Source organism: Planococcus citri, chromosome 1 (genome assembly GCF_950023065.1).
Source record: "Planococcus citri chromosome 1, ihPlaCitr1.1, whole genome shotgun sequence".
Classification (NCBI taxonomy): domain Eukaryota; kingdom Metazoa; phylum Arthropoda; class Insecta; order Hemiptera; family Pseudococcidae; genus Planococcus; species Planococcus citri.
Window position 1 is genome coordinate 34,357,021 of NC_088677.1, and position 24,792 is coordinate 34,381,812.

Below are 24,792 nucleotides of genomic sequence, written 5' to 3' on the forward strand. Positions count from 1 at the left end.
TTTGGGAAATATTACAAAGTGTTTGATGACCCTTCAATGTCTTCTTCATGTGAACTGACCTAATTCAAAATAAGAGACTGGGGACACTCTGAGGGGTTAAATAAAAAAAAAAAATCATGAAATATTCGAAATCAATGTCTTCGAATTAGCGGAAATCATTATGTGACATGAGACATCACATTTTCATGATTTTAATTTTTTTTTTAATTTTGAGTACTTGCCTATTAGAAGATGCTGAAGAAAAAATAGTGTCTGATTTTTTTCTAAATTACAAATTCTTCAGCTAGGTACGTAGAAGACCAATATTCAAAAAAGTTCTCATAATTTGCAGCCTTCCCTTTCAAGATTTTAGTTTTTCAATTTTTACATTAGAACCAAAACTAAAATTGATTGATGATTTATTCACACAGGCACAAGCTCGAGAATGCTTATTCGAAAAATTAGAACTACAATCGCAAGACAAAAGAGACGTGGATATTTCATTAGATTTAGCGCAAGAAGCAGCCCAGGTAAAAAAAAAAAAAAAAAAGGAAAATCGTATTTATTCCGAAACGCTATTTAACGAGCATGAAAATTTAAACTGGCCATTTTATAGGTTGCCGATGTTTACTCGCTAGTTTACAATTTAATATCAGTACCGGCGGTTAGAGATTACGTTCCATATTCATGGATAGCGTTGACGCAAGTGAAACGTGAACATTATGCAGCTATTGCACATTACCATAGTGCAGTCGGCATGCTAGTGAAATCATTAGAAGAGTTTAGCTGCCACACGAAAAGAATGTTACAACTCATGCATACGACTCCTCTAAACGAGATATATTCTTCGTCGTTTACCGATGAACAGCGCAAGCAATTAGGTAGGTACGAGAATAGCGTGTAGATCATAGAACCTGTAGGTAATACCTACTACTTTGACTTGCCTACACTTGACAAAGATCACTGAACTGGACTTTGGATCAGATCGTGATGAATTTCAGTTGGTGTGGTTTTCATTGTTTGATGAATACTTAAATAAAGTTATTCAAGCTAGAAAGTTTAAATTTCTAAAGTATTCGGCTCCTCGGAGTCACTTTGAGTGTCTTGGAAATCTTGTCGATTCGTTCAGTAAAAACATTACCTCATCTGAACCGAATCTCAACTTCCCTCTTGATGATAGAAAAATTGGCATCCGAAATCTAAAAAACCAACTTCCAGTTTGGAGAACTTTGCAACACATACTCGTATGTAGCTTACCTAGGTACCTACTAACATTTCAATTTTTCATTTAGGAAGAGCGCATTTCAAATCTGCATTATTATTTCACGAAGAAGCTCATCGAATCTTAAGGTTGTGTAGAGAACTGAGAAACAAACACTTCCTATCTCACGTGCTCACCAAAACCCACGAACGTACCATCAAAGCGTTCGAAAACGTGGAAGACGACGAAGATGAATTCAGTGAAGTTCTAGACCCACCTAGTATAGAACGTATGCAAATTATGAATTATTTCAACTGGTTTATTAGTATAATAAACTACGAGTAGATATTAACGCTGCCACATTTAAAAATTTAAATCAAAACGATCATTAAATTTTTATTAGATGTTTCGATAATATGCGGTGCATTTATCGCGACTAAAACTAATGGCGAATTTTTGTTTTAGCGTCTTCAAAATTCCAGTTATCACTGACACCGCCAGACTTTGCTCATCTACCCGTAGAAGATTTATTTTATCGTCTAGGACCTGTTGCAATTTTCTCGGCGAAACATCACTGGACCGTACCGCGAAATATTCAGTTGCAGAGGACGGGCAGTTCCGATTCTGGATTTGGGTTCAGTGTCAGGGGAGATGCACCTGTTATCATTGCTACCGTTGATTCCGGATCGTTAGCTCGCGTAAGAGTTGCATAATTTGGCGTTTTTCGGGCTCATCGTACATATTGTTTCATCAGTTTGACTTTGTTGTGATCCGTATCTTTTTTTAAATTTATTATTCTTGTATTCTGAACCGAGAATTTTACGACTATAATGTTGAAACGCTTGTTGAAATTGTGTTTTACTGATACGCTAAAATTGGTTGTTGGATTGAAAAAATTACCTAGATAGATCAGATTTTTGTCCTAAGCAGCAAGTATCAATCTTTTAAAAAAAGGGGCTGACAAGGAATATCAGGATCATTTCACTGTCTCATTTCACGATATTTCTTAAAAGATTTAAATACTTCAAAAAATTTAGAATTGAAATTAATTGCTTATATTTTTAATCCAGTTCGCAGGTATGAAAGAAGGCGATTTTATCGTATCGATAAACGAAAAAGATGTGAAATGGGCTCATCACGAGGAAGTGGTTAAATTAATTAAAGATTCCGGAGATACGCTTTCATTAAAATTAGTCACTCCAATGGATAGAAATTATTTAAAAGTAAGAAAAATATTACTTTCAATATTTCAGATAGCATAATTAGGAATTGAAAAAAATTTAAATCGTTGAAAATTCCTTTCAACTTTTTCGTAGTTTCAAATTATAATAAAATTTATATTGCCCACAGCCAAAAAGCAAAACTGCAGCGAATAGCAGCAACAGTAGTGAAAGTGGAGGAACAAATTCCCGTAACAGTTCGTATCAACATAGTCCATCTGGTTCAGTTTCAACGCAAAAGAAGTTGACGTGGAATCCGTTTAAAAAACAAAGAGAAAAGGATACAAATTACAGTAATATTTCAAGATGATGAATTTATTTTTACGATATTATTTTTCTATCAAAAAGTTGGCCATTTTTTTATACGTTGTGTTTATTTATACGAAAAATGTTTGTTTACTTATTCAACTGTTACTTGTGAAGTAAAAATATGAGTAGGTATTTTATATTTTGTTTTTCAATTCCTTTTATTTTTCGTTAGTATTTTGTACTTTTGCGAGAGAGTTTCGTGATATGTAACATATCTTTATTGTTATAAATTATTTTATTATGCTATTTATTAGTGTGTAATGAAAAAAACGAATAGACTGACCAAAATACTTTTTATTTTGTAATAAAGAATGCTTATTTTTTTATTATGTGTTTCAATTTTTTTGAAAATGGTGTAGTTTTGATTTTTGAAGCTTTTGTTTTCACTTCGCTCGGGACAATTTTGTTTATACTTTCTTTAGGTAGGTAGGTACTTTCGAAAACATTGAAATTTCCAGAAAAAGTGTCGTTTGTGAAATTGTCATTTTTCAAAGCTTTTGCCCTCGCCTCGTTCGGGCTGGTTTCTTATTTGAATCCCATTGTTCGAATTTTCAAAAATTTCCAAAGATGGAAAAAAGAAATTCTAGAAACATAATTAAAATTAAAAATCGACCCATCGTGCTTAAAAATTTGAAATTATTCGGCATACCTAAGGCGTTTTAAAATAATGTTGAACTTTCTCTCGCCTCCGACTAGGGTAGCTCCGACTCGAATAACGAATAATATTCAAATCATTTTGATAAAATGTAATTCCTACACCTCCCTGCAAAACATGCAATAAGCAAATTAAATAACACCAACGCTGGTGATGAGGAGATGAGACGGGAATCGAATAATGAAATAGAACTAGAAGTAGAAGTAACTAGTGCCCTAGTAGTAACATACTCATAAGAGTTGTGTTGTTGGGTAGTGCCCTAGTGTGTACTTGTGTAGTATGATTTCAATATTCTTCGACATTTATTAATTTTTTAAAAAAGTTATGCAAAATTTTTTGTAAAACTGGCGCCTGCAACTCAACGATAAGCAAATTTTTCAACATGTAGTCCCTAGTCCGGTACCCAGGGTACCCTGTTTCATTTTTCTGCTTCTGGCACCATCTAATGTTCATTTTATAAACTAAAACCCATCGAAATCGAAATAAGTTGTGAAACATGGACGAAAACTACCCCCCCACGCGCGCGCACGTATACGCGTATATACATACGTACGGGCACACGGGAGCCGTTCGGACTCTATGGCCTATCGAAATACCATTGGTTATCCATTCACCTCCCACTACTGCATGCGGCATTTCATTCAGTTCAAACAATCTATGGATCAAACCTTGTCATTTCTTTTTATCAAGAAAATTAAGTTGCGGTCTTTGCAACAGGTTTCTACAAGTAAAGAGTAAAGTCTCCTCGTCGACTTTCTCTTTGATAGAAAAATTCGCGATTTCGCGTAATCCGTATAGAGTTACGTAATTGATAGAATGACATCGCGTTATCAATTATTATAAAAAATCTCAGTAAACTTTGAAATCTAGAACGTGATAAGTTGATAACAAATTACAGTGAACCCTTGTTACATTGGCTGGTTTCAGGTAAAACGCTAGAGTTTATTGATTTTTTTTTTTCATATTTCGTCGCATAGTTCACGCATCCTTATTCGATTTAATTTCTGCAGATAGTCGTTGGAGAGTTTCTATAGCTTCGTATCATTGCACACAGGCCCCGTGATTTTCAATTAGTAATATAATGACTGAAGTAATTCATAACTCAAAAGTTAACGGCGTGACTGAGGGAGAAGATGAAACAGCTCGCGTGAAAGATATTTTCAAAAAAATTGTCCAGGGAAGTTCGCACGATAAAGTTTTAGATAAGGTAAGTTCATTTATCATCAATCTGTATCACTCGAGTGATTAATGCTCACATAGTTGAGCTATATTTGTATAGATATGAATGTTTCATAAATCGTGAACGTGGAATTGAGTCATCAAATGAATAAGTACTCTAGTAGCACATTTTCGCCATATTATAAAATATGCGCTTTCGAAAAGAATGCTGAACTTCGATTGTTTATTGACCTCTTAATTTATGCATTACCTATCGTCTTAAGAAGAAAATGTTTGGTTTTTATTTCATTAATATTCAATATTTTCTTGACCCTGTTTGAATTCACTGACGCTGAAATCATGAAGATCATATTTTGTAGTGCGATTTTCTGGAACGATGTTAAAATTACGGGGTTTCCTCCAAGATCTAAATAATATATTCGATTCTATATTTAAAATGAACATTTCGGACAGAATAACGAAGATAGGTTTTTCCTGTTCGGAGAAATGTATATTTTATTCATTTATAAATATACGTGTCTCGATTCTTGAAACGTAATGCCAAAATTACCTCATCAACCGGTTTTTAAGTGTATGATACGAACAAAAAAAAAACATAAAATGTAAATCACGTCACCAAACAATGAAAATCGCTCTAATAAATTAAATAATTAACTAGGTGTACCTACAGTCGAATATTAAATTCTGTAAATCGAGAAAATGTGACTAATTAAATTTTCTACAAAGTGTGTGGTAGAGGTATACACTGTTTTTTTACTCGTTGGGCGAAATGTAAAGCATTTTTGATGTAAGTTTTTCTATGCGAAATTTTTTCAGGTCGAAGTTATTTATGCTGGAAATGGTCGTTTTATTGGAGAAATGTTAATTGAACCAGAGCACACGAATATATATGGTTCCTTGCATGGCGGTTTTACAGCTACTCTAATCGATATTTGTACATCAATTGCAATGAGTACTCATCCGCGAAAAGGAAACGGAGTCTCTGTTGACTTGAATATTTCGTAAGTCATTGAAAAAAGTATTTAAATTCGTAAATTATATTTTCTATCCGTCAGAATAGACCACATCACAAGGTATAGTTTAACAACCCCTTACACTTACGTAAATTTAATACGAATGTTGAATTTTGATCGTGACCTTGTAAACAAACACCGGCTATTTATTTACCCGTACAGAATTAAGAAAATGGCACAGTTTGAATTCGTTTATTATTATTCATACGCGGAAACGAGTATCGTCGTGTTATTTAAATAGGTACATCTAATGAACACTTTTCTCTTTAATTTGCCGCTAATTGATAACTTCCTCTGATTGAATATCGAAGCTCTGATCACATGTATAATTAAGGTCAATTAACTCCTAATCGATGACCCTTTTTTCAGATATCTCAAACCTGGACTGTTAAATGAACGAATTGTGATCACAGCAGATACGATTAGGGTTGGAAAAACGATGGGATTTTCAGAAGCAGTGATAACCAGTAAAGCTTCTGGAGATATATTGGCCAAAGGAATGCATACGAAATATGTAGATTCAGTCAAATACGCCTTGACCAAATAATCATTTCCTCTTCACCGCACTGCTACGCTTGTTCGCAATAAGATTTGATATTTGTAAGTACGTTTTGCCGGTTAAATTGAAAAATTTTATGAATAATCTTATCGATTAGAGATAGGATAAGCTGCCATCGAATAAGTACTTGATTTTTTTTTGCTCGTAAAATCGAAAAATCATCAAATTTTTTGTGGCGATGAAAATGAACTAAACAGAAGTCTTTTCTAAAAAATTTTAATTCTCTTCCGTTGAGACGAACTGGCGTACTGAATTTAAGTTTTTCACGTAATTTTTTCGTGATACAAAAATTTGATGATGAGTAACGTACCCATGTACTTGATAATTTTCAAGGTGACGAATTTCAGAAAACGTGCGATAAATATTCAATAAACATGAAAAATGAGACATTTTGGAGTAGATAATTCTTCAAGTCGTTGATTTAAATTTAGATGGATATTTGCATACATACTCGTCGATTCTTAAAGCAAAAAAAAAATTGCAGTTCTAATCAGCATAAATTTCATTACTCGTTGTTTATACGTTTTTAAATTGACAAAAAAATATGCTAGAGAAAGCAATTGTTTTAAAAGTCCAAAGGAGATCCCACTGCTGTAATTTCGGCGAATTTGAAGTAAAATTTTCTCAAGATTGAGCATTTCTTTTTACCGCAAAGCAAATCTCAACATTTATCTTTTATTACAACAACAAAGTCCTCCATTAACAACCTACAAATATCCGATTACAATGTCGACCAGACATTTTCCTTGAAATTTCAATTATCTTGCACTTCGGATTCTACGACGTATCAAAGACATTATTTTTTATTATGTAATTTTTTTATCAGCTCGCGCCACAATATAAAATGCGATACGACATGTTTTAAAGTTTGAACACGCTGTATCGTTAATCGCGACGTATTGCAATAAAACGTAAAATTACAAGTTAATTTCGTAAGAAGACGCGTGAAAGAAGTTAATGTGTATAATTTTTCAATGATTTTAGGTGCAAATAATTGAACGTGATTTCGGCTGTGAAAATATCACCGACAAATTGCTATTTCTAGATGAAAAACCTCAGTATTTCTATATTATAATATTCTAAATGTATTTTGTACGTTCAGTTATTTCAAAATGTACTCGAAATGAAAATTTATGTATTACTTGGTATACTCATCCATTAAGTATTTAAATGGTTTCGGTGGAAATGTTTCAACGGTAATGTTTTAAATTTTTTGTTTTTAGAAAACGAAAATTATTTTCAATGTTGAAAAAAAAACTCATTAAAAAAAATTACACGTGTTTCTTTTCCTGTTAATTAGAACTGTATGCTACCATTAGAAAAGTAGCTAAAATATGTATTATGTTTCCATATATTACGTACCTCTGCTTTTTTTAGGCGTATGCCGAACATATGTGTAGCAATTTTATCAACCTCTGTCGTAATGAAAACAGTCTCAAATACACAAAGGAAACTTTATTTAGCTAATTCGGAAGCTTCTTTCAAAATATAGTCAAACTTAGACGCCGTAAATACAAGTACTCTTCTGTAAGGTAACAATTCGATATCATCTTCAGTCCAAGAGCCTGCTAAGGCGGAGTCGCTTTCGTCAGCTACACTGTATTCGAAACGTGCATCTGCTTCCTGATGATACAAAGTGATGAATTATTGTCTGTTTTTATAACAACAAATAATATTACAAATATATGAATAAGTTACTCACTTTGTCAATAATTTCATCTTCGGCGTTACTCCAAATGATATCGAAATCTTTACTGTTTTGTTTCTTCTTCTTGGTAGGTACTTTATACAGTTTACTAACAATTACAAAATGAGTGAACTTGTAATTAGCATCTTCGGAACTCTTTTTTTCCAATTCACATCTGTTAATTGTTGAAAAAAAATGGTTAGAAAATCCTTTTAAAGTTATTTTTCATTCTTAACAACTTGAATACTCACTTCAGTCTACCTAGCGATGGTACAGATATGGCCGGAGGTAAATTAGAATATCGTTCGTTAACGAGAAATCCTACTTTATTATTTGGCTCATTGAACAACGTGTTGATGAAATCATGAGTTTTTTCAGTAGCGTGCTGTTTTGATAAATCCAACAACAGATTTCTTAATTGAGAAATGAACTTCAATTCCTGTTGAAAAACGTGAAAGTCTTAGCACTTTTTGTTAAGTGATGATTTTGCGTTATCGACAAAATTTAGCAAAATGAGTATTTCTTCGAAAATGACAATAATGACGGGACATAAACACGATTCCATTAATACTACCAATAAAAACTTCTTACTTCATTATGCGATAAACTGATAGCTGTAACTAATCCATAAACGGTATCATCTTCGTTCGCATTATCTGAGCCACCCGGCGCTTCATCTATTTCAGACTCCTGCAAAAATGAAAAGATATGTAAACAAACTTGAATAAAATTCTTTTATATTGATTGCTATACCTTTATGACTAATCCAATGTCAGGTTGTCCATCTATGATGAAATTAGTTAATCCATTCAAGTCCAAGTGGTTCTTTAAGAATAACTGGTTCAATAACAGTTGAATCCCACTGAAATCTTCTGGGGCTATCTCGAACCCGGAGAAATCAATCTAGATAAAAGAAATTCATTTTTACTGATAGATAACTACGAAATAGCACATGAATGCTCAGGAGAAAATTGAATTGGTACTTACACATATTTGATCAATTTCGTCATCACTGCTAGACTCGGATTCTGATTCAGATGAGTTCTTTTTTACTTTTTTATTCTCTTTTGAACTTTCGCCTGATCTTTTTCGGGAACTCATGATGGCTGAAATATGCTACTAATTGCCAATTCCTAAACGAGAATATTTGCGCAGGGAAGGAAGGTTTCCAACATCAAAATGAAAAATTTAAATTAGGTATTTGTCTACTCTGAGAGATCTGCTTTCATTGAATAAAAAACACATGGAAAATAAAATAAGACTTTTATCAGAAGAATGCGAAGTAAATAAAGTATGGCACCCACCGGTTTTCTTGGAGTAGTGCGGAGAAGGGATGGTATGTGTTTGGAATCCTGTCGAGCATGTGCATACAGCACAATAATACATCGACGTTTCTGATTGGTTATTTTACACGTGGTTCTTATCACAACCAGTGTTGCAATGTTTGAAACGTTTTGTTGACTCGTTCCGAAAAAAACTTGTCGTTATGATTCTAATTCAAGATTCTCCAATTTTGTTAAAAACATTTTGATCAAGTTCTTCTTTGCTTCAAAAGTACGATCACGAATAATTAATCCTTTAATGAGAATGATTTGAGTAAAAAGTGGACGAAATGCTGTACCTTTACCTACCTACGTCTTCCTCTGTTATCCAGCCGCAAATCCAATCTTTTTCTTTCAAATTTTGAAGTAAAATCAACAGAAGAGTGAAAATTCAAAAATTGATCTTTTGAAAATTATCTCGATAGTTGGTAAATCAAACTTCGAATTACAATAAATAATTAAAACACTCGTATCAAGACGTATTGAATCTAATGAAAATATTTTATACATGGTAACATCACGCTCGATATTCGAGTAATACTAGAAAGTCTGATACGATATTCACTGAGCAATATATTTCGTATGGGATCCTTTGGCTAGAACGTCGCCAGTCTTTTTATTCAAAATAGTGACTTTTAAAAACGCCAGAGTTTTCCCCGCTTTGGTAGTATCTGCTTTAATCAAAATATCTTCACCAATTGAAGCTGCCCGAAGATATCTGTGAACAGAGAATCGTTGAATTATGATTTATAATTAATCTAATCCTAGGAATAAGCTCAAAACAAGTATCTAATTTATTCTCACGTCAAATGCATATCAACGGAAACACCAGAATGAGGCGATGAAGTAATATTTTTCTCCAATTTCGGATGAGTTAATAAGGCATAACCGGACATACAATCAACTAACGTAGCCGTACAACCTCCGTGTAAGGTACCGAAAATATTTGTGTGTTGTTCTTCTACCTTCATTTCAGCTTCCAATTTTCCATTACCGGCCGATATAACTTTAATCTGTTGAATAAGAAAAAATTATTAATAGAAATTGAAACGAATTAGAAGTACCTAAACCATGTGAAAGAAAAGAGGTTGAACGTTGAATATTTTTGTAATTAACATGAGACTAAAACAGCACAAATCAATTTTATAAGCATACGTACTTTTCCCATCATTGCTTCAAAAGGCTTCGTTTTCGCTGAAAACTGAATCATTTTTTGAATTAATTCGCGGTGAACCATTGTGACGATAATTAACGTAGACTAGAATCATTCAACTATTAAGTAAACCATTAATTTTTTTCTGATGAAAATTATTTCAATGTAATGCAAGTTCTCATGTGTGTTATGTACATTGATGATAAGATACTGATAATAAAAGCGATAACGAGAATCGAGATCGCAACTCATAATTTATTCGATTTTGATTATTCGATTATCGAATGTTTCGCATTTTCCTTCTGTCATTCATTTTCATTTTTCCAATTTCCATAGCCTATAACCATTTTTCATATTGTATTTACCTAAGAAGAAGCAGGAGAAGGAGAAGAAAAGTGGAAGGCTGGCGTACGTCGGTACGCGTATCACTATCAATTTGGGAGTATTGCGACGATTTCATGTTTTCTCTATAGTTCGAAATTTCTAACTCGACCACAAGTTACCTAGTTAGTAGTTACAACTCGTATTTACGGCGAATTAGGTAGGCAACTTTTTTAGCACATAATTTTAGGGTTTTTGCTGCTAGCAGCATAAACCCTATTGCAATTGATATTAATTTTTCAACTTTTAGCCAATCAGTGAACAGTATTTCGGAGAGACCAATTCTGTGATTTGGATATGAGAGTGCATAAAGTCTACGTGACGTCATCGCCGCGTATACGCGACATAACGACATTTCGCCTAATATGAAGAGTTCAATTTTGATGTTCTTTATTGTTTCAATTTGTTTCGCTAATTATTACGTTAATTATCGACTATTCGCTTTCTTTCCGTTTACGCAATGGAAGGTACTTATTTATCAATTATCATTGCCGGAAATGCCAGAATGTCAGATGATAGATTTTTTTACCTATAATTTGGAATAATTATTATTAATTTATTATTTGTTTTTAATGATTTTTTTCATCAATAATTATTCATTCAACATGTTTTATGTCTAATACCAAATAGTTTTTTAATTAATGAATAAGTTGAAAGTAAAATTTACCCAATTGGCAAATTACCCAAATATATACCCAAATAGAAAATACCTACAATTGAAAAATAGGTATTAAAAAAAATCTGATGTGATTGTGAATGTACATACAGAGATTGAAAGCTAAAAGCTGAAAGCTGAGGAAGTTTGGGCCGGTTTCAATTTTAAAAGCTGAAACTTGAAAGCTAGCCAAAGCCAAAAGCTTTATTTTTATTCAGTTTTCTTTTAGTTTTTTTTTTGCAAATTCATTACTCTATAAATTTCTTGCTTTAGGCTGTAATCAAATTTACGAAAAAAAAAAACTAAAAAACACCTAACAAAAAGCAAAAATCCTTTTGCGATCAGCGAATAGCTGATGGCTTGTTAATAAATGATTTTTCATAGGAAGGGAAGGGCCGAAGGGGTGATTTGACCCTCTCCCCTTTCCTCAATCAGTCAATCTTAGTCTGGGATTTCCCGGATTTCTGATGAAAATCAAGCTAGTTTGATTACATTACAAGAGCTTAACAAAAAATATATTTATTAGCGTAAAAAGTGAATTAAGTAAAAAACAATAAATGCAAAAAAAAAATATTTAACATAATATTCTTCATATTTTTGGTCTTCAAGTGAATGAAAGAATAGTATCATGGAAATACTTGTATCACAATAATACTTTTCGAAAAATGATGCTTGATCCACATGAAATGAATAAACTTTATAATTAACTGAATCTAAAAACGAGGTGATGATACATCAGCATGAATCAAAATCACAGTATTCATGACAAATTGACTCAGGTCCATGATATAAAAATTATCAAGCCACAAAATCAATACACACTTCATAAAAGTAACAGCATAAGGTAACAAATATTAATTTTTAAAAATAGTATTTTTTATGAGCAACTAAAACTAAAATTGATGATTGAAAACGCGAATCATCTGTATTTCGCGGATGGAATCTCTTTGTCAACAAATTCCCATTCTCCATCATCGGTAGTTTCTGATAAAGTCCTTGTCTTTTTCTCTTCGGTTTTGAGCAAATCCAATACGTGCGTCTCATATTTCAGTAAACTTTTGGTAACGCTTGATACACCCCATAATTCTTCATTGCTCGAAGCTGTCCCATAGATATTACATTGTAAGTGATTACTCAAGTAGGAAAATATTTAACGAAAACTAATTTTTTAAAGTCAATACATGATTCCATACCAGCAATTAAGGAAAATATGCCTGGAATTTGTAACCAATAATCGCCAATGTAGTTCATTTGAGAAATGCCAAATCTACGAAAAACTGTTCCTTCTGAAGTTAATGCCCAAACCGCTGAAGACCTGAAATACAAGAATACAAGTCGTGTGTAAGTTTAGGTACGCAGGCACCTATTCAAAAAGGAAAAAATAATTGTAAGTAAATACATACGATATCACTAAATTAATCGCCTTGATGCCGGATACTTGAATCCACGCAGTTCCGAATAAATAATCAAAAAATATTCCTTGTCTGACGTATACATTATGTTTTTGATCCAACGCCCAAACCATATAACTATTAGGCCCAACAACCACCTATGAAATCAATTATTGCGTGAGACATGAATCATCTCATGAATTATTTATCTACACATGTAATAAGTTACATTGTACCTTGGTGAATTTCACATCACTCGAAGGAACATCTTTGATGTGCATCCAATCGGGATCGTGTAATTCTCCTGTTATAGCTAATGGACTTCCGGCTGCGCAAAATACTTCACCTTTTGTATCAATAGCCCAAATCACGTCGAGCCCAGACGATAAATAATGAAATTTCATACTGAAATCTACGAAAGAATAATTTATAAGCAACCATGAAGAAATTAATTCTACAGTTGAAAAAAGAATGAGCTTACTATTGGCATCTTTAAAAATTATAGGCTTCCAAACTGAACCGAACTGATTTTCATCCTTTATCCCCACACGGGAGTAAATTTCTCCATTTTTTGTTAAAATCCAAAGTGATCCCAATGATGCGGAAAGACATATTATATCATCCGAGTTTGGAAGTTCGACAGCCTAGAATTAAATATACATTTTTTAAACACCAAAAACAGTTTTTTGAAATTTAAAATTGGTCTTAGGGACGTACTCGTATTTCTTTTTTCAATGGATGTAATAAAAATAGGTCATTATTAGTTGAAAGACACCACAATACAGTCAACTTTTCTAAAACTCCGGTTCCACTGATGAATTTCCACTTCAAATTAGAAGTGGACGAATCCATAAGAAACGGAACCCAACGATGACCTAAAACAAACAAAACAAAATTGCACAACGATTACAAAAGTAGTCGCCTTATTTTCTCATTCTCGGGCAGCAAATAGGTACCTTCGATGGAAGTCTTGTTGACTTGCAGAATATTTTCCCCATGACGAAGTATCCAAATTGCTCTGTCACTCGAAGCCACTGAACTAGTCACTCTGTCTTTGGACCAGTGGACAAATTTACTAATCGGACTGGTCAAATTTGAGTTCTTTTGTTCGTTTGTATTACTAACAATCACCTAAAAACAGTAACAAACGCCAATTTGAAGACCACGGCTGCGATGACAGGTGATTTTTAAAATTTGTTATTTCACAAACCTGCCACCAATCAGGCTCATTCGACGATAAGAAATTATCGGTAAAATGAATCTCATCATTATTGGTGATTATCCACCCCGTATTCTTGCATCCTAAAGCTAAATGAGAAATTTTCAAGTTTTCCGGATACGGTATATTTTTCCATTGGGCCGTAACGTAATCGAAATCCCTGGGAATATTTTTACAAAGAATTTTTCCTTTCTTAGTTAATCCCCAAACAATCTGAAACGAAGTTATAATGTTATAAAACATCGGTACGAGAATCCTATGTCTGCAATACCAGGAACTCGAATACTTACATTTTCGTAGCAATAAATTTTAGACATTTTTTCGGGGCAAGGAACTTTATTCGATTTTTCGCTAAAAGGTTTTTCTGCAGTCAAATCGAACTGAACATGGATATTTCCATCGCTCAAATACCAAGCGGAATTTTCATTTACGGCAACACTTTCGACATTTCTGGCTATTGTTTTCCATCGGTCTGCGGAATTCAAGTAAATGAACGATACGCGTGAGTTAGATAAAGCATTTTTTTTTCAACTAATCTATGACATGTTTTACAAAACTAAATATGGAACAGTTTCATCATTATACTTACTAACTAAATCTGTCGAATAAGCATAAGCAACGCCTAGATCTATTTTCCATAAAATAGAACCATCAAGAGAAACCGACATTTTCACAGCTCTGTAATTTTGTATTTTCCAATTCAATTTTAAATCTTTTGTTTCTGAATAATAAACCGTCGATTTAGCACCACCGTAATAAATACCACTATTTGTAACACATATCCATTTTGAAACATTTGGTAAATACCAAGAAGACCACGAATCCTCGTGTTCAGTTTGAACTGTAAAAGCGGAGGAAATTTTAGATAATTTATGTTAGACTGCATTACATTAAAAGCGCCATTATGAGAATGTTAGAGTAAATCAATTACATGAAAATGTTAGTAAGAGGTTAGGAATAGCACCGTAAAAATGAGCAAATAGAAGTAAGAATAAAAATTAAATGACTAGAATTTTTTCCCAAGAATTACGTTCTAAAAAAATGTTTAAAAGTACAATTTCTGCTAACCCATATTACGATTGGAATTTTCTGAAAAATACTCGGTTTGAATAGGATTTTCAAAAATCTCGTTGAAATACTGCTCAAGGACTTCTTTAGGATTCTCGTTGTCATGTTTATTTTCCGGTTGCGTATTTTCAATATTCGGGCATCCGCAATACAATTGATTTTTGCATAAATTTTCGTCTATATTATTCAATAGACCTTCCGGGGAAATAATATCGGAATCATTGTTGGTTTCACTACTCGATACAGCATGCTCTTGAACAGGATCAGCACAGCTACTCGAATGGAAAGAACGGTTACCTGTAAGAGCAAAAATCTCATTAAAAAGATCAACTCTCGAAGAATTTTGAGAATGTATTTCACATGTAATTGGCCTTACTTAAATTAGACATCGATTCTGAAACATAAGATGACTCCAATAATTGTTTAAGTCTATTTTCTTTATATTCAACATCTTCCATTATGCAGCCAATATCTCTTAGGTCGGGTGCAATATCTTCAGGAATTTCTTTGGTAGGAGTAATAACTGAACTGGTAGGAGCAAAATTTTCCTTAAAAATACATAATTTCATATTACATTCATCCATTATCTCATTGATGATTCTGAATTGGAGTTAGTATCTATATGAAATAACGTACTTGAGTAAATTCAAGCCCCGAATCGAAGTTATTTTTCAAATCGATAAATGAAATGTCACTATCACAGTCTTTCACATTTAATTCTTTCATATCTGAAGTAACATCTCCAACTGGAACATAATTAATACAAAATCGAAATTTATAAATAACGCAATGACACAAAATTTACGAAGACAATTGAAAAAAAAATCAAAATACTTGAAGGTTCATTCAGCTCTAGTCTTTTCATTCCAGGAGAATGTTTCTGAAAAACATTAGAAAGTACAAAAAATGTAAAACGAGTGATTTTTCATTCACACATTTCCCACACAACACCACAAACATTTATTTACTTTTTTTCTACAAAAAACGATATCTCCATCAGGATTATTTCGCGAAGATTGGTCATCTCCATGATAATTTTGACTAGACGAAGAATACATTTCATCATCTATGCTTAAAATTAAAAGAGCATCTTCGGCTGGCGATATGGGTTCTACGTCGATTAATCCTTCGCTAAAAAATATACACTCGCATTTAATTTAAAAACTAAGATAATAAAAACTCGTAATGACTCGAGGTACTTACAGTGGTGCACCTTTCGAGATACTATTTAATACAGGTTTCATCATACTATTCGAAGCCTCTTCCCTGATTTTAGATACAATATCAAGTAACTTTTCACCGATCTGCGAATCTTTATTCTCATAAAAACCTAAAACAATACACAAAAAAATAATTCAAAATTCAGATAAAATTACCTTCTTTTTGAACAGAATCGTACTATTTTTTAGTTGTGCGTATTTATCTGGATAAGGAGCCAGTCGACGAATTTTACGATGATTTTCCAAAATGAATACTTCTTCTTTATTCACTGCCACGGAAATAACCTTCTTCAAAGTATAGGCGCCACCTTCGACGGTATTATTTTCAATATTCAGTAATGCAAAGGCATTCAAACTATAAACTAATAAAAATTTATCTTTGTAACGTTTCAAAATATTAAATTCGAATTCTGGTGCTTTAGTTAACGCGGGAGTTGAAATCGAGGAACTGGTAGACTGATGTACTGAATCACCAAGTTGAGTACTCTTCGTTTCGTTATCTAGAAGATGACTACGACGCTCCTCCATTACTTCAATAGCAGAGTGATCTTTGGCCAACGCCTCCTGTTCATTCGAAATAAATATTAAAATGGCACTACAAGAAATTTCAAACGAATAAAAAGACGAATAGTTACTTTAAACAGTAACGTCTTTTCGACATTTCCTTCCAAATCAGCTAACCAGATACGTTGCTTTGGTCGGGCGGAATATATCACAGGTTTCGAGGAAAAATTGGTACATATTATAGCACCCAGTTTGCATAAACTGAAATAAATTCAGCACTTGAAAAAATCATTCACGTTAAATCATTAAAAATTTGAAATTATACGTTACTTTATACGATCTTTTTGTCCAACTTGTATCGTTTTACTATCGTTTCCTTGCTTATATATTATGCACCGATACTCCGAGGCGATTAATAATATTTGCGGTTGGCAATAACTCAATTGAACAATAGGGAATTTTTCATTAAGTATTTCGGTAGACTTAATGATATTCTACGAAAGAAAAAATTAAATCGAAATGTAAGATTATTTGCGTTCACATTTCTGAAAATACGAATTATTTCATCTACCAAAGTGAAATCCATCTGTGTGTAAACAACTAGACCTCTTTCATCGCCAGAAAATAATTTTTGACCGTTTAAACTCCATTCTAAAAATGTTATTGGAGAAGAGTGAATATCGGATACAGTGAAACGTTCAATCTGAAATCATATTGAAAAAATTTTCCAAAATAAGATTCAATAATAAATCAGCTGTTCTCAGGTCTTGCGAGGTAACCAAATTTCATATGTAAAGATATTGCGATAAAGTTGAATAAATAAATGCACAATGATGTTATACATATATGTGTATTGATTATAATTCAACGCACTTTGGACCAGGGTTATCTATTGATCAAACAGATAGCATGTATTTATTTATGACTAATGCATAAGCATATTTCATACCGATTTTTGAGACGATTTCCCGTTGTGAGTAGGCATGAAAAAAGATTTCTCTTTGGGCACCACAAATATAGAAACTGTACCAAATTCATCTCCAGCAGCTACCATATAATCTACGCTGGATATTACGGACACGAAAGTGATTTTAGGTCCACATTTCTGTCAACATAAAAAAGTATTACACTAAATGTGTTTCGTCGCAAATTGTTAGTTATAGAGACGAATAGAATGGAAATGCAAAAATTACCTCAGGTCGAAGTCTTTCTACCTTATTGGTGCTTCTATTAGCCCAATACACGATTCCAATGTTCGTGCCAATTGCAATGTATTCGTCCACAGCATCTATGCAAGTATAGTGAACCTCAACGATAGTAAAACCTTTCCTTACACGGATTGGAATATCGCAAAGGCAGTAGTTGAAAGAAGGGAACTCTTGAAGATTAGTTAATTCACCCATAATGACGCTTCAACGCAGGATTAATCACCATTATATTAGGTCACGTAAAAATCAAATGAATGTGCATTATCGAACAATCTAATTAACACGTAAATTCAACACGCATCTCTAATACAATACTACTTATTCGTACAATTTCAAATTCAAAATTAAACGCACAAAGAGTTAAGCGAGATGAAAAACACGAGTTGTGTTATCATTTCTACGACGTTTTCTTATCAATTCACACACTACCTACAACAAAACAAATAATTAACGACAACTACTACAACACTTCTTCAATGAACTTCAACTTCAAGCCTGCTAAGTGCTAGCACTTCAAAACGAAAACTTCATTTCAGTTATTTGTAAATTTTTCTGAACAAATGAGCGAATTTATTCAAAAATTGATTTTTATTCTTTGATCTCCATAAAATAATAATCATGTAATGAACTTTCTATAAAAGGATAAAATATCGCTGGCCGACCAATCAATGGAATTTTTGCTTTGCACAAAATCTCCCGTAAAATCACCAGGCAAAAATCGTACGAAATACCAGAAAACTAGCATCATTTTTCCCAGCTAAATGTAATCTTGATAAAATTCATTCTTTCTCTAAATACACGAAAAAATCATCAAGTCTCAATCTCAGCAATTCATCAATAAAAATAGAACTATATTTGGCGTAATCTTTTTAGTAAATTTTACAATCGAAATCTACACATGCTTTACCAGTACTTTTAATAAATTGATACAAACTAATAAATAAATAATTAACTCAGAAATTCGTTCGGTAACATGGAAACTTTTGAGAACAGAGTCTGAAAGCTTAACGAATTGATGTGAAATAAATGCGAAGAAGTCTTCATTGACAGAAAAATGAAAAATTGGAAAACAAACAAGTACCTGATTTAAAGTATCGAAAATAATAATTGAACTTAACGAAAGTAATAAAAACTTATGTTTAGATGAAATAAGAATACATCAATTAGAAAAATCATCGTGATCCAGTTAGCGATGCTGTGCTGTTGCGGAATTGTTTTTGAATGAACTTCAGTTGCAAAAATATTGAAAGAATTACTTGTCCGGTGCTTCTACTCCAGCTTGTGTCATTAAATCAGCTATATTTTTTTCTAAATCATCGATACGATTACCCATATCATCTAGTAATCATATCAGTCAAGAAAAATACTCTCTTCGAACTAAATCACATATTAATTGAATTAGACTATAATGTATTTATGTGAGATAAAAAGGATATTTCTCGTTAATATTTGATCTGACATTGTTTGGAATTTTTCTTGAATTTGTTGCAATAATGACTGGATCTGAAAAAGAAATGGTTGGAGTAAAATCAAGTGATAACATAGTTTAGTGTATAAGCTAATCAAAGTAGTTTAAAAAACGATATCAGTTATAAACGAAATTCGATAATTCAAAGCATGAAAAATTGATTTGACGATGTCAAATTTGGAAAATAAGATGAAATTTTATTTACGTAATCAGTTAATTCTTGTATATTTTTCGGATAACTATTTACACCCACAGCTAAATTGTCCTTATCATCGAGTTTCGGATCAACTTTGATTTCACTCATGCTTGCGATGTGAATTGAACGATGATTAAATAATTTAACACACTGACTAATTTAAAAAATTACGCGCAAATTATAAAATTTTAATAAAGACTTCAGACACAAGTTTAGTTTTAAAAAATTCTTCCTTTTCTTCCCAAAAAGTTGTTGTGAGGATTCTCCATCAATTTCCAAGATAAATAAAAAATCAGTGCCGGTGGATTGAAATATCAAAAATTGTATCAACTTTTATTGGAAATTCAGAAATTTACACACTGAAAATTTGTGTTTTTTTCAAAACCGCGCATAAAATTTTCGTGATTTGATCCCAGCAAGACAAAACATTGATAAAATATTTAAAAATGATAAGAAAATAGAAATAAAAAATTTTCATTGATCTTCCACTTTCTCTGACCTGAGGCTGAGTAATTTTTTTTAATAAATAAAAATGGGAGACAACAGCTCGAGTACCTCTTGTGACGATAAATCCGACTTCAATGAGAACCCTACGCGAGACGCTTTGGCTGATGGTTTGATGTCATTTCTCAAACCTAGAGTGGATAATTTATACAAAGTAGTCGATACTGCAAAGTAAGTTATTCTCACATATTTCGCTACCTCTCCTCAAAATATTATATTCATCTTGATTCCGATTTTCAGAGAATCTCAGCTTAATTTAGCATCGCAACTGGAATCTACATTGAAAGATTTAGATCAAATTTTTCAAGGGGAAGATAATAACGTACAGTTGCAAAAATCTGCCGAAACAATCGCAGAGATGAGACACCAAATTACAGTAATCGATAATGTGCTACAATCTGCTTCTGTAAGTTCCTGGTGATGTGCATTCATTATACCGTGGTTCTAATTTATTACTCGACGATTCAATAATATGCATTCAATTTACTTTGAATGAGCGGTGTTTTATGGAAAACTATTTTTCCAGAGTCGATTGGATAACGTCGTTGGTAAAATGCAAGCTCTACAGAAGTCGAGGAAACCGCATTTCGATAATTTCACTGGCTCGGAAAAAAATTGATATGGAGGTCAATTCGATTGGAAACTCGCGCGTCATTATTCATGATATTGTGATAATTCGTAATTTAATTTAATACCTACTCCTTTTGTATTTATTTTATTGTAACTTGTACATATCGTATTCCAATACATACTTAAACTTTTTAAAATATGCAATCTATTTCTCATTTGCTCTTCTAACCCATCAATTGATTCTCGTATTTTTTCAAGCCGTTGGAGTACTAACTAATCGACTATGATGTTTTTTATCAACGTATTCTTGCATCATTGGTACTTTGATCAAAATCAATTTTGAAAATAATCGAAAACTAGGTATAATCATTCAAACAAATATTGTATTGAAAAAATTTATCCATACAAATTGTCTACTTATTCTCATTTGGTTGTGTACAGACATTCAAATTATTCCTTAAAAAACAAAACGAAAAAAAAAATGATGAAAATACACGTTATTCATTTATTCAAAAAAATAAATAAATCGCATTTCAAAAATAAATTATAAGTAAAAACAATTAAATGCAATAATTACAAGTTTGTGTACATAATTAAAAATGGTATTAAAAAAGGAATGGCTTATAGGAATCCCATATCAAGCGCGTTATACAATGCAGCTAGATCATTGTGGCTTGAAATTCTCCAAAAAGGAAAAGTCATCTGCAAACAAACATACATCATCAATTCATACGTTTCAGAATGATCTGAGTTCCGAAATGATTTTCCATTACCTGTTTAGCAGCTGTTTCTTCATCTTGTCCGTCTCCAATGACTACGTAAGTGCACTTCCGACCAAATCTGGATACAATCCTTTCAAAGCAACTTTCTTTTCCTGTAAATGATGAAAACATGTTAGAAACAATCATGATAGCATATTATTTAAATTTTTATATGCAAAAAAATGTACAATCATAAGATCACTGTAAGTTAAATGAATTCCAGATGTCCTACTTCACACAAATCTATTGAGTTTTTATACGTTTTTCATCCATAACAATCTGCTCACCATTCATTGTCAACTAACTATAGAAATACTTACCGATTTTGGTCGCAGAATATATATTTTCAATGTCAAATATGCCGCCTAAACCAAAAAGCAAAACCTTGGCCAAAGCAGGTATCAATTGTGTAGTAGTGACAAGAATGTTGATGTAACCAGATCTGAAAATAAAAGACGTTTCCTTGTTGATACATGAGAAAGTTTCTAGGTTAAAATCGATTCAAATGTGTCATACTTGGAATTGATTAAGGTCAGGCATTTTACCGCAAGAGCAAGCCAACTTTCAGTCATTACTTCCATTTCTTTTCTGACTTCTAACCATTCTTTGCTTTTATCTGATCCCAATAAACCTAATTTAAAGTGTGAGAAGAAATCGTTAACGTTTTGGAGAGCTGATGATTGGGATAATTGTACGTAGTTGACTAAAATAAGAGCTAACCTCCAACATTATTTCTATAATTATTATAAGTTTCTCTAATTTTTCGATAACGAAAAGATAATTTTCGCATCCAGTCGACGCCACCACGGACACCTGCAGGTAAAGAAAAATTTCCTCCTGAAGCAGCCGCGTTAAGAGCTTGAAACCCATCAGTTCGGAAGTCGTAATTTGTTAAATCTTGACCATTATCATCAGAGGATAAGTCATCAATGTGTACTTGATCACAATCCTGAACAAAATGCATAAATTAATTAATTTAAAAATAAAGGGCTAAAAATACCTTTGAGCATAAGGACAGAAAATACATGGAAGCATTACTAATTCTTCATAATAACTAAGTACAAAGATTTTGCGAGGAATACTAAAAGTACATACCTCAATATCATTGAAAAACAAGTGGTTATCAGCAAGATTAAATATCAACTCTTCCATTCGAAACCCCAGATGAATTGTGGACTGTGTATCCTATATTAAAAAATGGAAAAATTAATAATTTCTCATCAAAATGATTGCAATTTTTTTTTCATCGAAAACAAAATGCAAATAAATTTTACTCTGCCATAACGATCAGCAAATACGCCAGTTAGTAACGAGTGAAAAATAATTATCGTTTCATCTAAATCCCAAATAAATATTCTTTCCAAGTTAATTTCATTCGATGACCCGAAAGCACTAGGCAGAGATGCAGACGGTGAACTAGGGTCACTGGTAACTGAGGCAGAAGATGTCGATGACTTCCTTCCTTTGCCACGGCTTCGTCCTATAAATTACAATCATTAATGAAATTCAATTCCTCAAATGAAGTCTAGGTTAATAAACTCCGTTTACCTTCGGAACTAGATTTTCTATTAGATTGTTCTGTTTTTCCAGGAGATACGGGATCTGACGCAATTGAACTATCTGTAGAAATTTTTGAACATTAGTGTAGGTAGCAAACATTAAGTTAAAATTGAATAATATTGAATTCTCATAAAATTATGGTACCTGATAATGGAGTGATGGCAGCTTGGTAAGGAGGTGGATTAGAACTGAGGTATGGCGAATAATTTTGAGATGCAGCAACAGCTGCGGCTGCGTAATAACTAGCGACAGCAGCTGCTTGACCAGTATAAGCACTAGGATAATTCCCATATTCCTAAGTAGAAACCAAACAATACATTTATGATAAAAAAAATTATCAAATCTCAAATTAAAATGAATAGGTATAAATGAAAAATTGTATTTTTCAGGTCTACTTATTGAAAAAATGAACCAATCTCAATAAACAACGTACATCCTCAATTTTGATTTTTTTGATATCTCTATTCTTCTGCAAGTCATCACCATTTTCATCAGCAGACTGGTGTGAAAGATCATTTTTTCTCTTATCTGTTACTTTCTCATTATTTAAATCTAATTCGGGTTCTTTTTTGATTTCGGAATTTGATTTTAAGATTTTATTCTCTTTCTGTTTTTCATTGTCACGATGCAATTCGTTGGATGAACGTGCATCTTTAGTACTGTAATTTATAGCAGAGTCAGCAAAATTGTCAATCTCTGACATTTTATAGCATTTCTGTTACTTGAAAAGATTGGTTTTGTGACACGAAGAAATAATTTCAGCAAGATTAAATCATAGTAAGCATTACATTGAATGAATTAATAAAGCCATCATCACAAATCACAAAATAGTTACATAAAACACACAAAAATTGGAGATTTCGTAAAATGTTAATTTGATAAGAGCAAAATTTTCTCAAAAGATTAAAGTTAATTTATCGAACGCATGTGAATGAAACATTCGTTGAAAGCACTATATGTTTCTTACATTGTACCTCTTCTTCAAATTATTAATTAAAAATGAAATATTGAAAAAATTTTCTAATTTGGTTTTAAATTTTAAAAAAATGAAACTTTTACTTCATGAATAATACGAAAATTTTTTACACGAAACTGAAATTTTGATAAGCGCCAGGGATTTCCAGCCAGCCAATAGCTAAAAGCCAAAAGCCAATAGCTGATGCAAGCTAATGGTATTTAAGCCAATAGCCAAAAGCTGGCTTAATGAAAAATTGCCAGCCAATAGCTAATAGCCGAAAGCTAATGAACTTGGGAGTGATTTTCAAATTTTTCAATTTTTTAAAATTTTTTTCTCATATTTTATTTATTTTTCACTCGTGAGTCGTTGTGACTCACGTCTTACACTCATTGACACGACAAAAATGAAAATTGTCCTTTTAATAATCGTCTACACGTCATAACGAGTATTTTGAGGGGTCACATGTATTTTTGTTTTCGTAAGCTAAAAGCCAGCCAATCGCCAGCCAATAGCCAGCTTTATTTAAGCTAATGAAAATCAAGCTAAAAGCTGATAGCCAAAAGCTAATCGATGATTGGCTGGAAATCCCTGATAAGCGCTATAGCGCTATGACATGTATGAACCTGGTGGACGGACAAGTTCGTCGTGAGTCGTGAATCGTGATTCGTGACATATTTTTTCATTTTTTTTAATTTAATTTTTTTTTAAAACGTTACATTCATTTTTTCAAATAAAAAAAATAAATTAAGCAAAAAGTAAAATGTTCATTCCATTGTTCAGAAAATTAAAATATTATTATAATTATTTATTTTCATTTGTCTCAAAATAAAAAGATCTCAATCTTTAAATTTA

At 32.4% G+C, this 24,792-nt stretch overlaps 8 protein-coding genes across 13 annotated transcripts in view; 3 read left to right on the forward strand and 5 right to left on the reverse strand.

Annotated features, from left to right (window-relative positions):
- The window catches only part of Rhp (rhophilin), a 42,614-nt gene extending 39,579 nt beyond the window's left edge, over window positions 1–3,035 (forward strand). For all 3 annotated transcript variants that reach the window (XM_065344161.1, XM_065344160.1, XM_065344162.1), the window contains 6 exons: window positions 411–509; window positions 596–860; window positions 1,272–1,469; window positions 1,646–1,878; window positions 2,251–2,403; window positions 2,531–3,035. In XM_065344161.1, coding sequence (XP_065200233.1) covers window positions 411–509; window positions 596–860; window positions 1,272–1,469; window positions 1,646–1,878; window positions 2,251–2,403; window positions 2,531–2,710 — 1,128 coding nt within the window. In that variant the 3' untranslated portion in view covers window positions 2,711–3,035. The remainder of the gene's footprint in view (window positions 1–410; window positions 510–595; window positions 861–1,271; window positions 1,470–1,645; window positions 1,879–2,250; window positions 2,404–2,530) is intronic.
- A 934-nt stretch (window positions 3,036–3,969) lies between these two features.
- LOC135831576 (acyl-coenzyme A thioesterase 13-like) lies at window positions 3,970–7,708 on the forward strand. Of its 2 annotated transcripts, none has more exons than XM_065344173.1 (5): window positions 3,970–4,291; window positions 4,375–4,571; window positions 5,360–5,544; window positions 5,926–6,156; window positions 7,100–7,708. In XM_065344173.1, the coding sequence occupies exons 2-4, from the start codon at window positions 4,446–4,448 to the stop codon at window positions 6,101–6,103; spliced, it is 489 nt and encodes a 162-aa protein (XP_065200245.1). In that variant the 5' UTR covers window positions 3,970–4,291; window positions 4,375–4,445; the 3' UTR covers window positions 6,104–6,156; window positions 7,100–7,708. The 2 variants fall into 2 exon arrangements, with proteins under 2 accessions (XP_065200245.1, XP_065200246.1); XM_065344174.1 differs by having other exon boundaries at window positions 4,379–4,571.
- Window positions 7,556–9,125, reverse strand: LOC135831575 (protein BCCIP homolog). Its single transcript, XM_065344172.1, has 6 exons — window positions 8,790–9,125; window positions 8,556–8,705; window positions 8,394–8,492; window positions 8,054–8,241; window positions 7,818–7,977; window positions 7,556–7,738 (listed from the first exon to the last, which is right to left on the reverse strand). Exons 1-6 carry the CDS (start codon window positions 8,901–8,903, stop codon window positions 7,571–7,573), a joined length of 879 nt encoding a protein of 292 aa, XP_065200244.1. The 5' UTR covers window positions 8,904–9,125; the 3' UTR covers window positions 7,556–7,570.
- Window positions 9,126–9,596: 471 nt separating this feature from the next.
- Window positions 9,597–10,495, reverse strand: LOC135831577 (acyl-coenzyme A thioesterase 13-like). Its single transcript, XM_065344175.1, has 3 exons — window positions 10,284–10,495; window positions 9,929–10,137; window positions 9,597–9,842 (listed from the first exon to the last, which is right to left on the reverse strand). Exons 1-3 carry the CDS (start codon window positions 10,359–10,361, stop codon window positions 9,686–9,688), a joined length of 444 nt encoding a protein of 147 aa, XP_065200247.1. The 5' UTR covers window positions 10,362–10,495; the 3' UTR covers window positions 9,597–9,685.
- Window positions 10,496–11,816: 1,321 nt separating this feature from the next.
- Window positions 11,817–18,367, reverse strand: LOC135831573 (uncharacterized). The gene is made up of 22 exons (XM_065344169.1): window positions 17,909–18,367; window positions 17,665–17,820; window positions 17,287–17,418; window positions 17,046–17,209; window positions 16,847–16,976; window positions 16,391–16,775; window positions 16,195–16,321; window positions 15,960–16,122; window positions 15,826–15,871; window positions 15,628–15,737; window positions 15,368–15,539; window positions 14,992–15,288; window positions 14,513–14,764; window positions 14,214–14,395; window positions 13,915–14,136; window positions 13,661–13,835; window positions 13,422–13,579; window positions 13,186–13,348; window positions 12,941–13,116; window positions 12,717–12,862; window positions 12,507–12,628; window positions 11,817–12,414 (listed from the first exon to the last, which is right to left on the reverse strand). The coding sequence occupies exons 1-22, from the start codon at window positions 18,116–18,118 to the stop codon at window positions 12,233–12,235; spliced, it is 3,870 nt and encodes a 1,289-aa protein (XP_065200241.1). The 5' UTR covers window positions 18,119–18,367; the 3' UTR covers window positions 11,817–12,232.
- Window positions 18,368–18,753: 386 nt separating this feature from the next.
- On the reverse strand, window positions 18,754–19,868 carry LOC135831579 (heat shock factor-binding protein 1). Of its 2 annotated transcripts, none has more exons than XM_065344178.1 (3): window positions 19,645–19,868; window positions 19,360–19,426; window positions 18,754–19,264 (listed from the first exon to the last, which is right to left on the reverse strand). In XM_065344178.1, exons 1-3 carry the CDS (start codon window positions 19,693–19,695, stop codon window positions 19,176–19,178), a joined length of 207 nt encoding a protein of 68 aa, XP_065200250.1. In that variant the 5' UTR covers window positions 19,696–19,868; the 3' UTR covers window positions 18,754–19,175. The 2 variants fall into 2 exon arrangements, with proteins under 2 accessions (XP_065200250.1, XP_065200249.1); XM_065344177.1 differs by having other exon boundaries at window positions 19,597–19,868.
- A 130-nt stretch (window positions 19,869–19,998) lies between these two features.
- LOC135831578 (uncharacterized) lies at window positions 19,999–20,860 on the forward strand. The gene is made up of 3 exons (XM_065344176.1): window positions 19,999–20,262; window positions 20,332–20,497; window positions 20,618–20,860. The coding sequence occupies exons 1-3, from the start codon at window positions 20,120–20,122 to the stop codon at window positions 20,708–20,710; spliced, it is 402 nt and encodes a 133-aa protein (XP_065200248.1). The 5' UTR covers window positions 19,999–20,119; the 3' UTR covers window positions 20,711–20,860.
- Window positions 20,861–21,152: 292 nt separating this feature from the next.
- Window positions 21,153–24,792, reverse strand: part of eya (eya transcriptional coactivator and phosphatase 2) — a 37,280-nt gene continuing 33,640 nt past the window's right edge. For both annotated transcript variants that reach the window (XM_065344171.1, XM_065344170.1), the window contains exons 9-17: window positions 23,127–23,277; window positions 22,971–23,042; window positions 22,697–22,902; window positions 22,518–22,607; window positions 22,143–22,371; window positions 21,939–22,053; window positions 21,743–21,864; window positions 21,435–21,535; window positions 21,153–21,363 (exon numbers count right to left, since the gene is read on the reverse strand). In XM_065344171.1, the coding sequence (XP_065200243.1) occupies window positions 21,283–21,363; window positions 21,435–21,535; window positions 21,743–21,864; window positions 21,939–22,053; window positions 22,143–22,371; window positions 22,518–22,607; window positions 22,697–22,902; window positions 22,971–23,042; window positions 23,127–23,277 (1,167 nt within the window). In that variant the 3' untranslated portion in view covers window positions 21,153–21,282. The remainder of the gene's footprint in view (window positions 21,364–21,434; window positions 21,536–21,742; window positions 21,865–21,938; window positions 22,054–22,142; window positions 22,372–22,517; window positions 22,608–22,696; window positions 22,903–22,970; window positions 23,043–23,126; window positions 23,278–24,792) is intronic.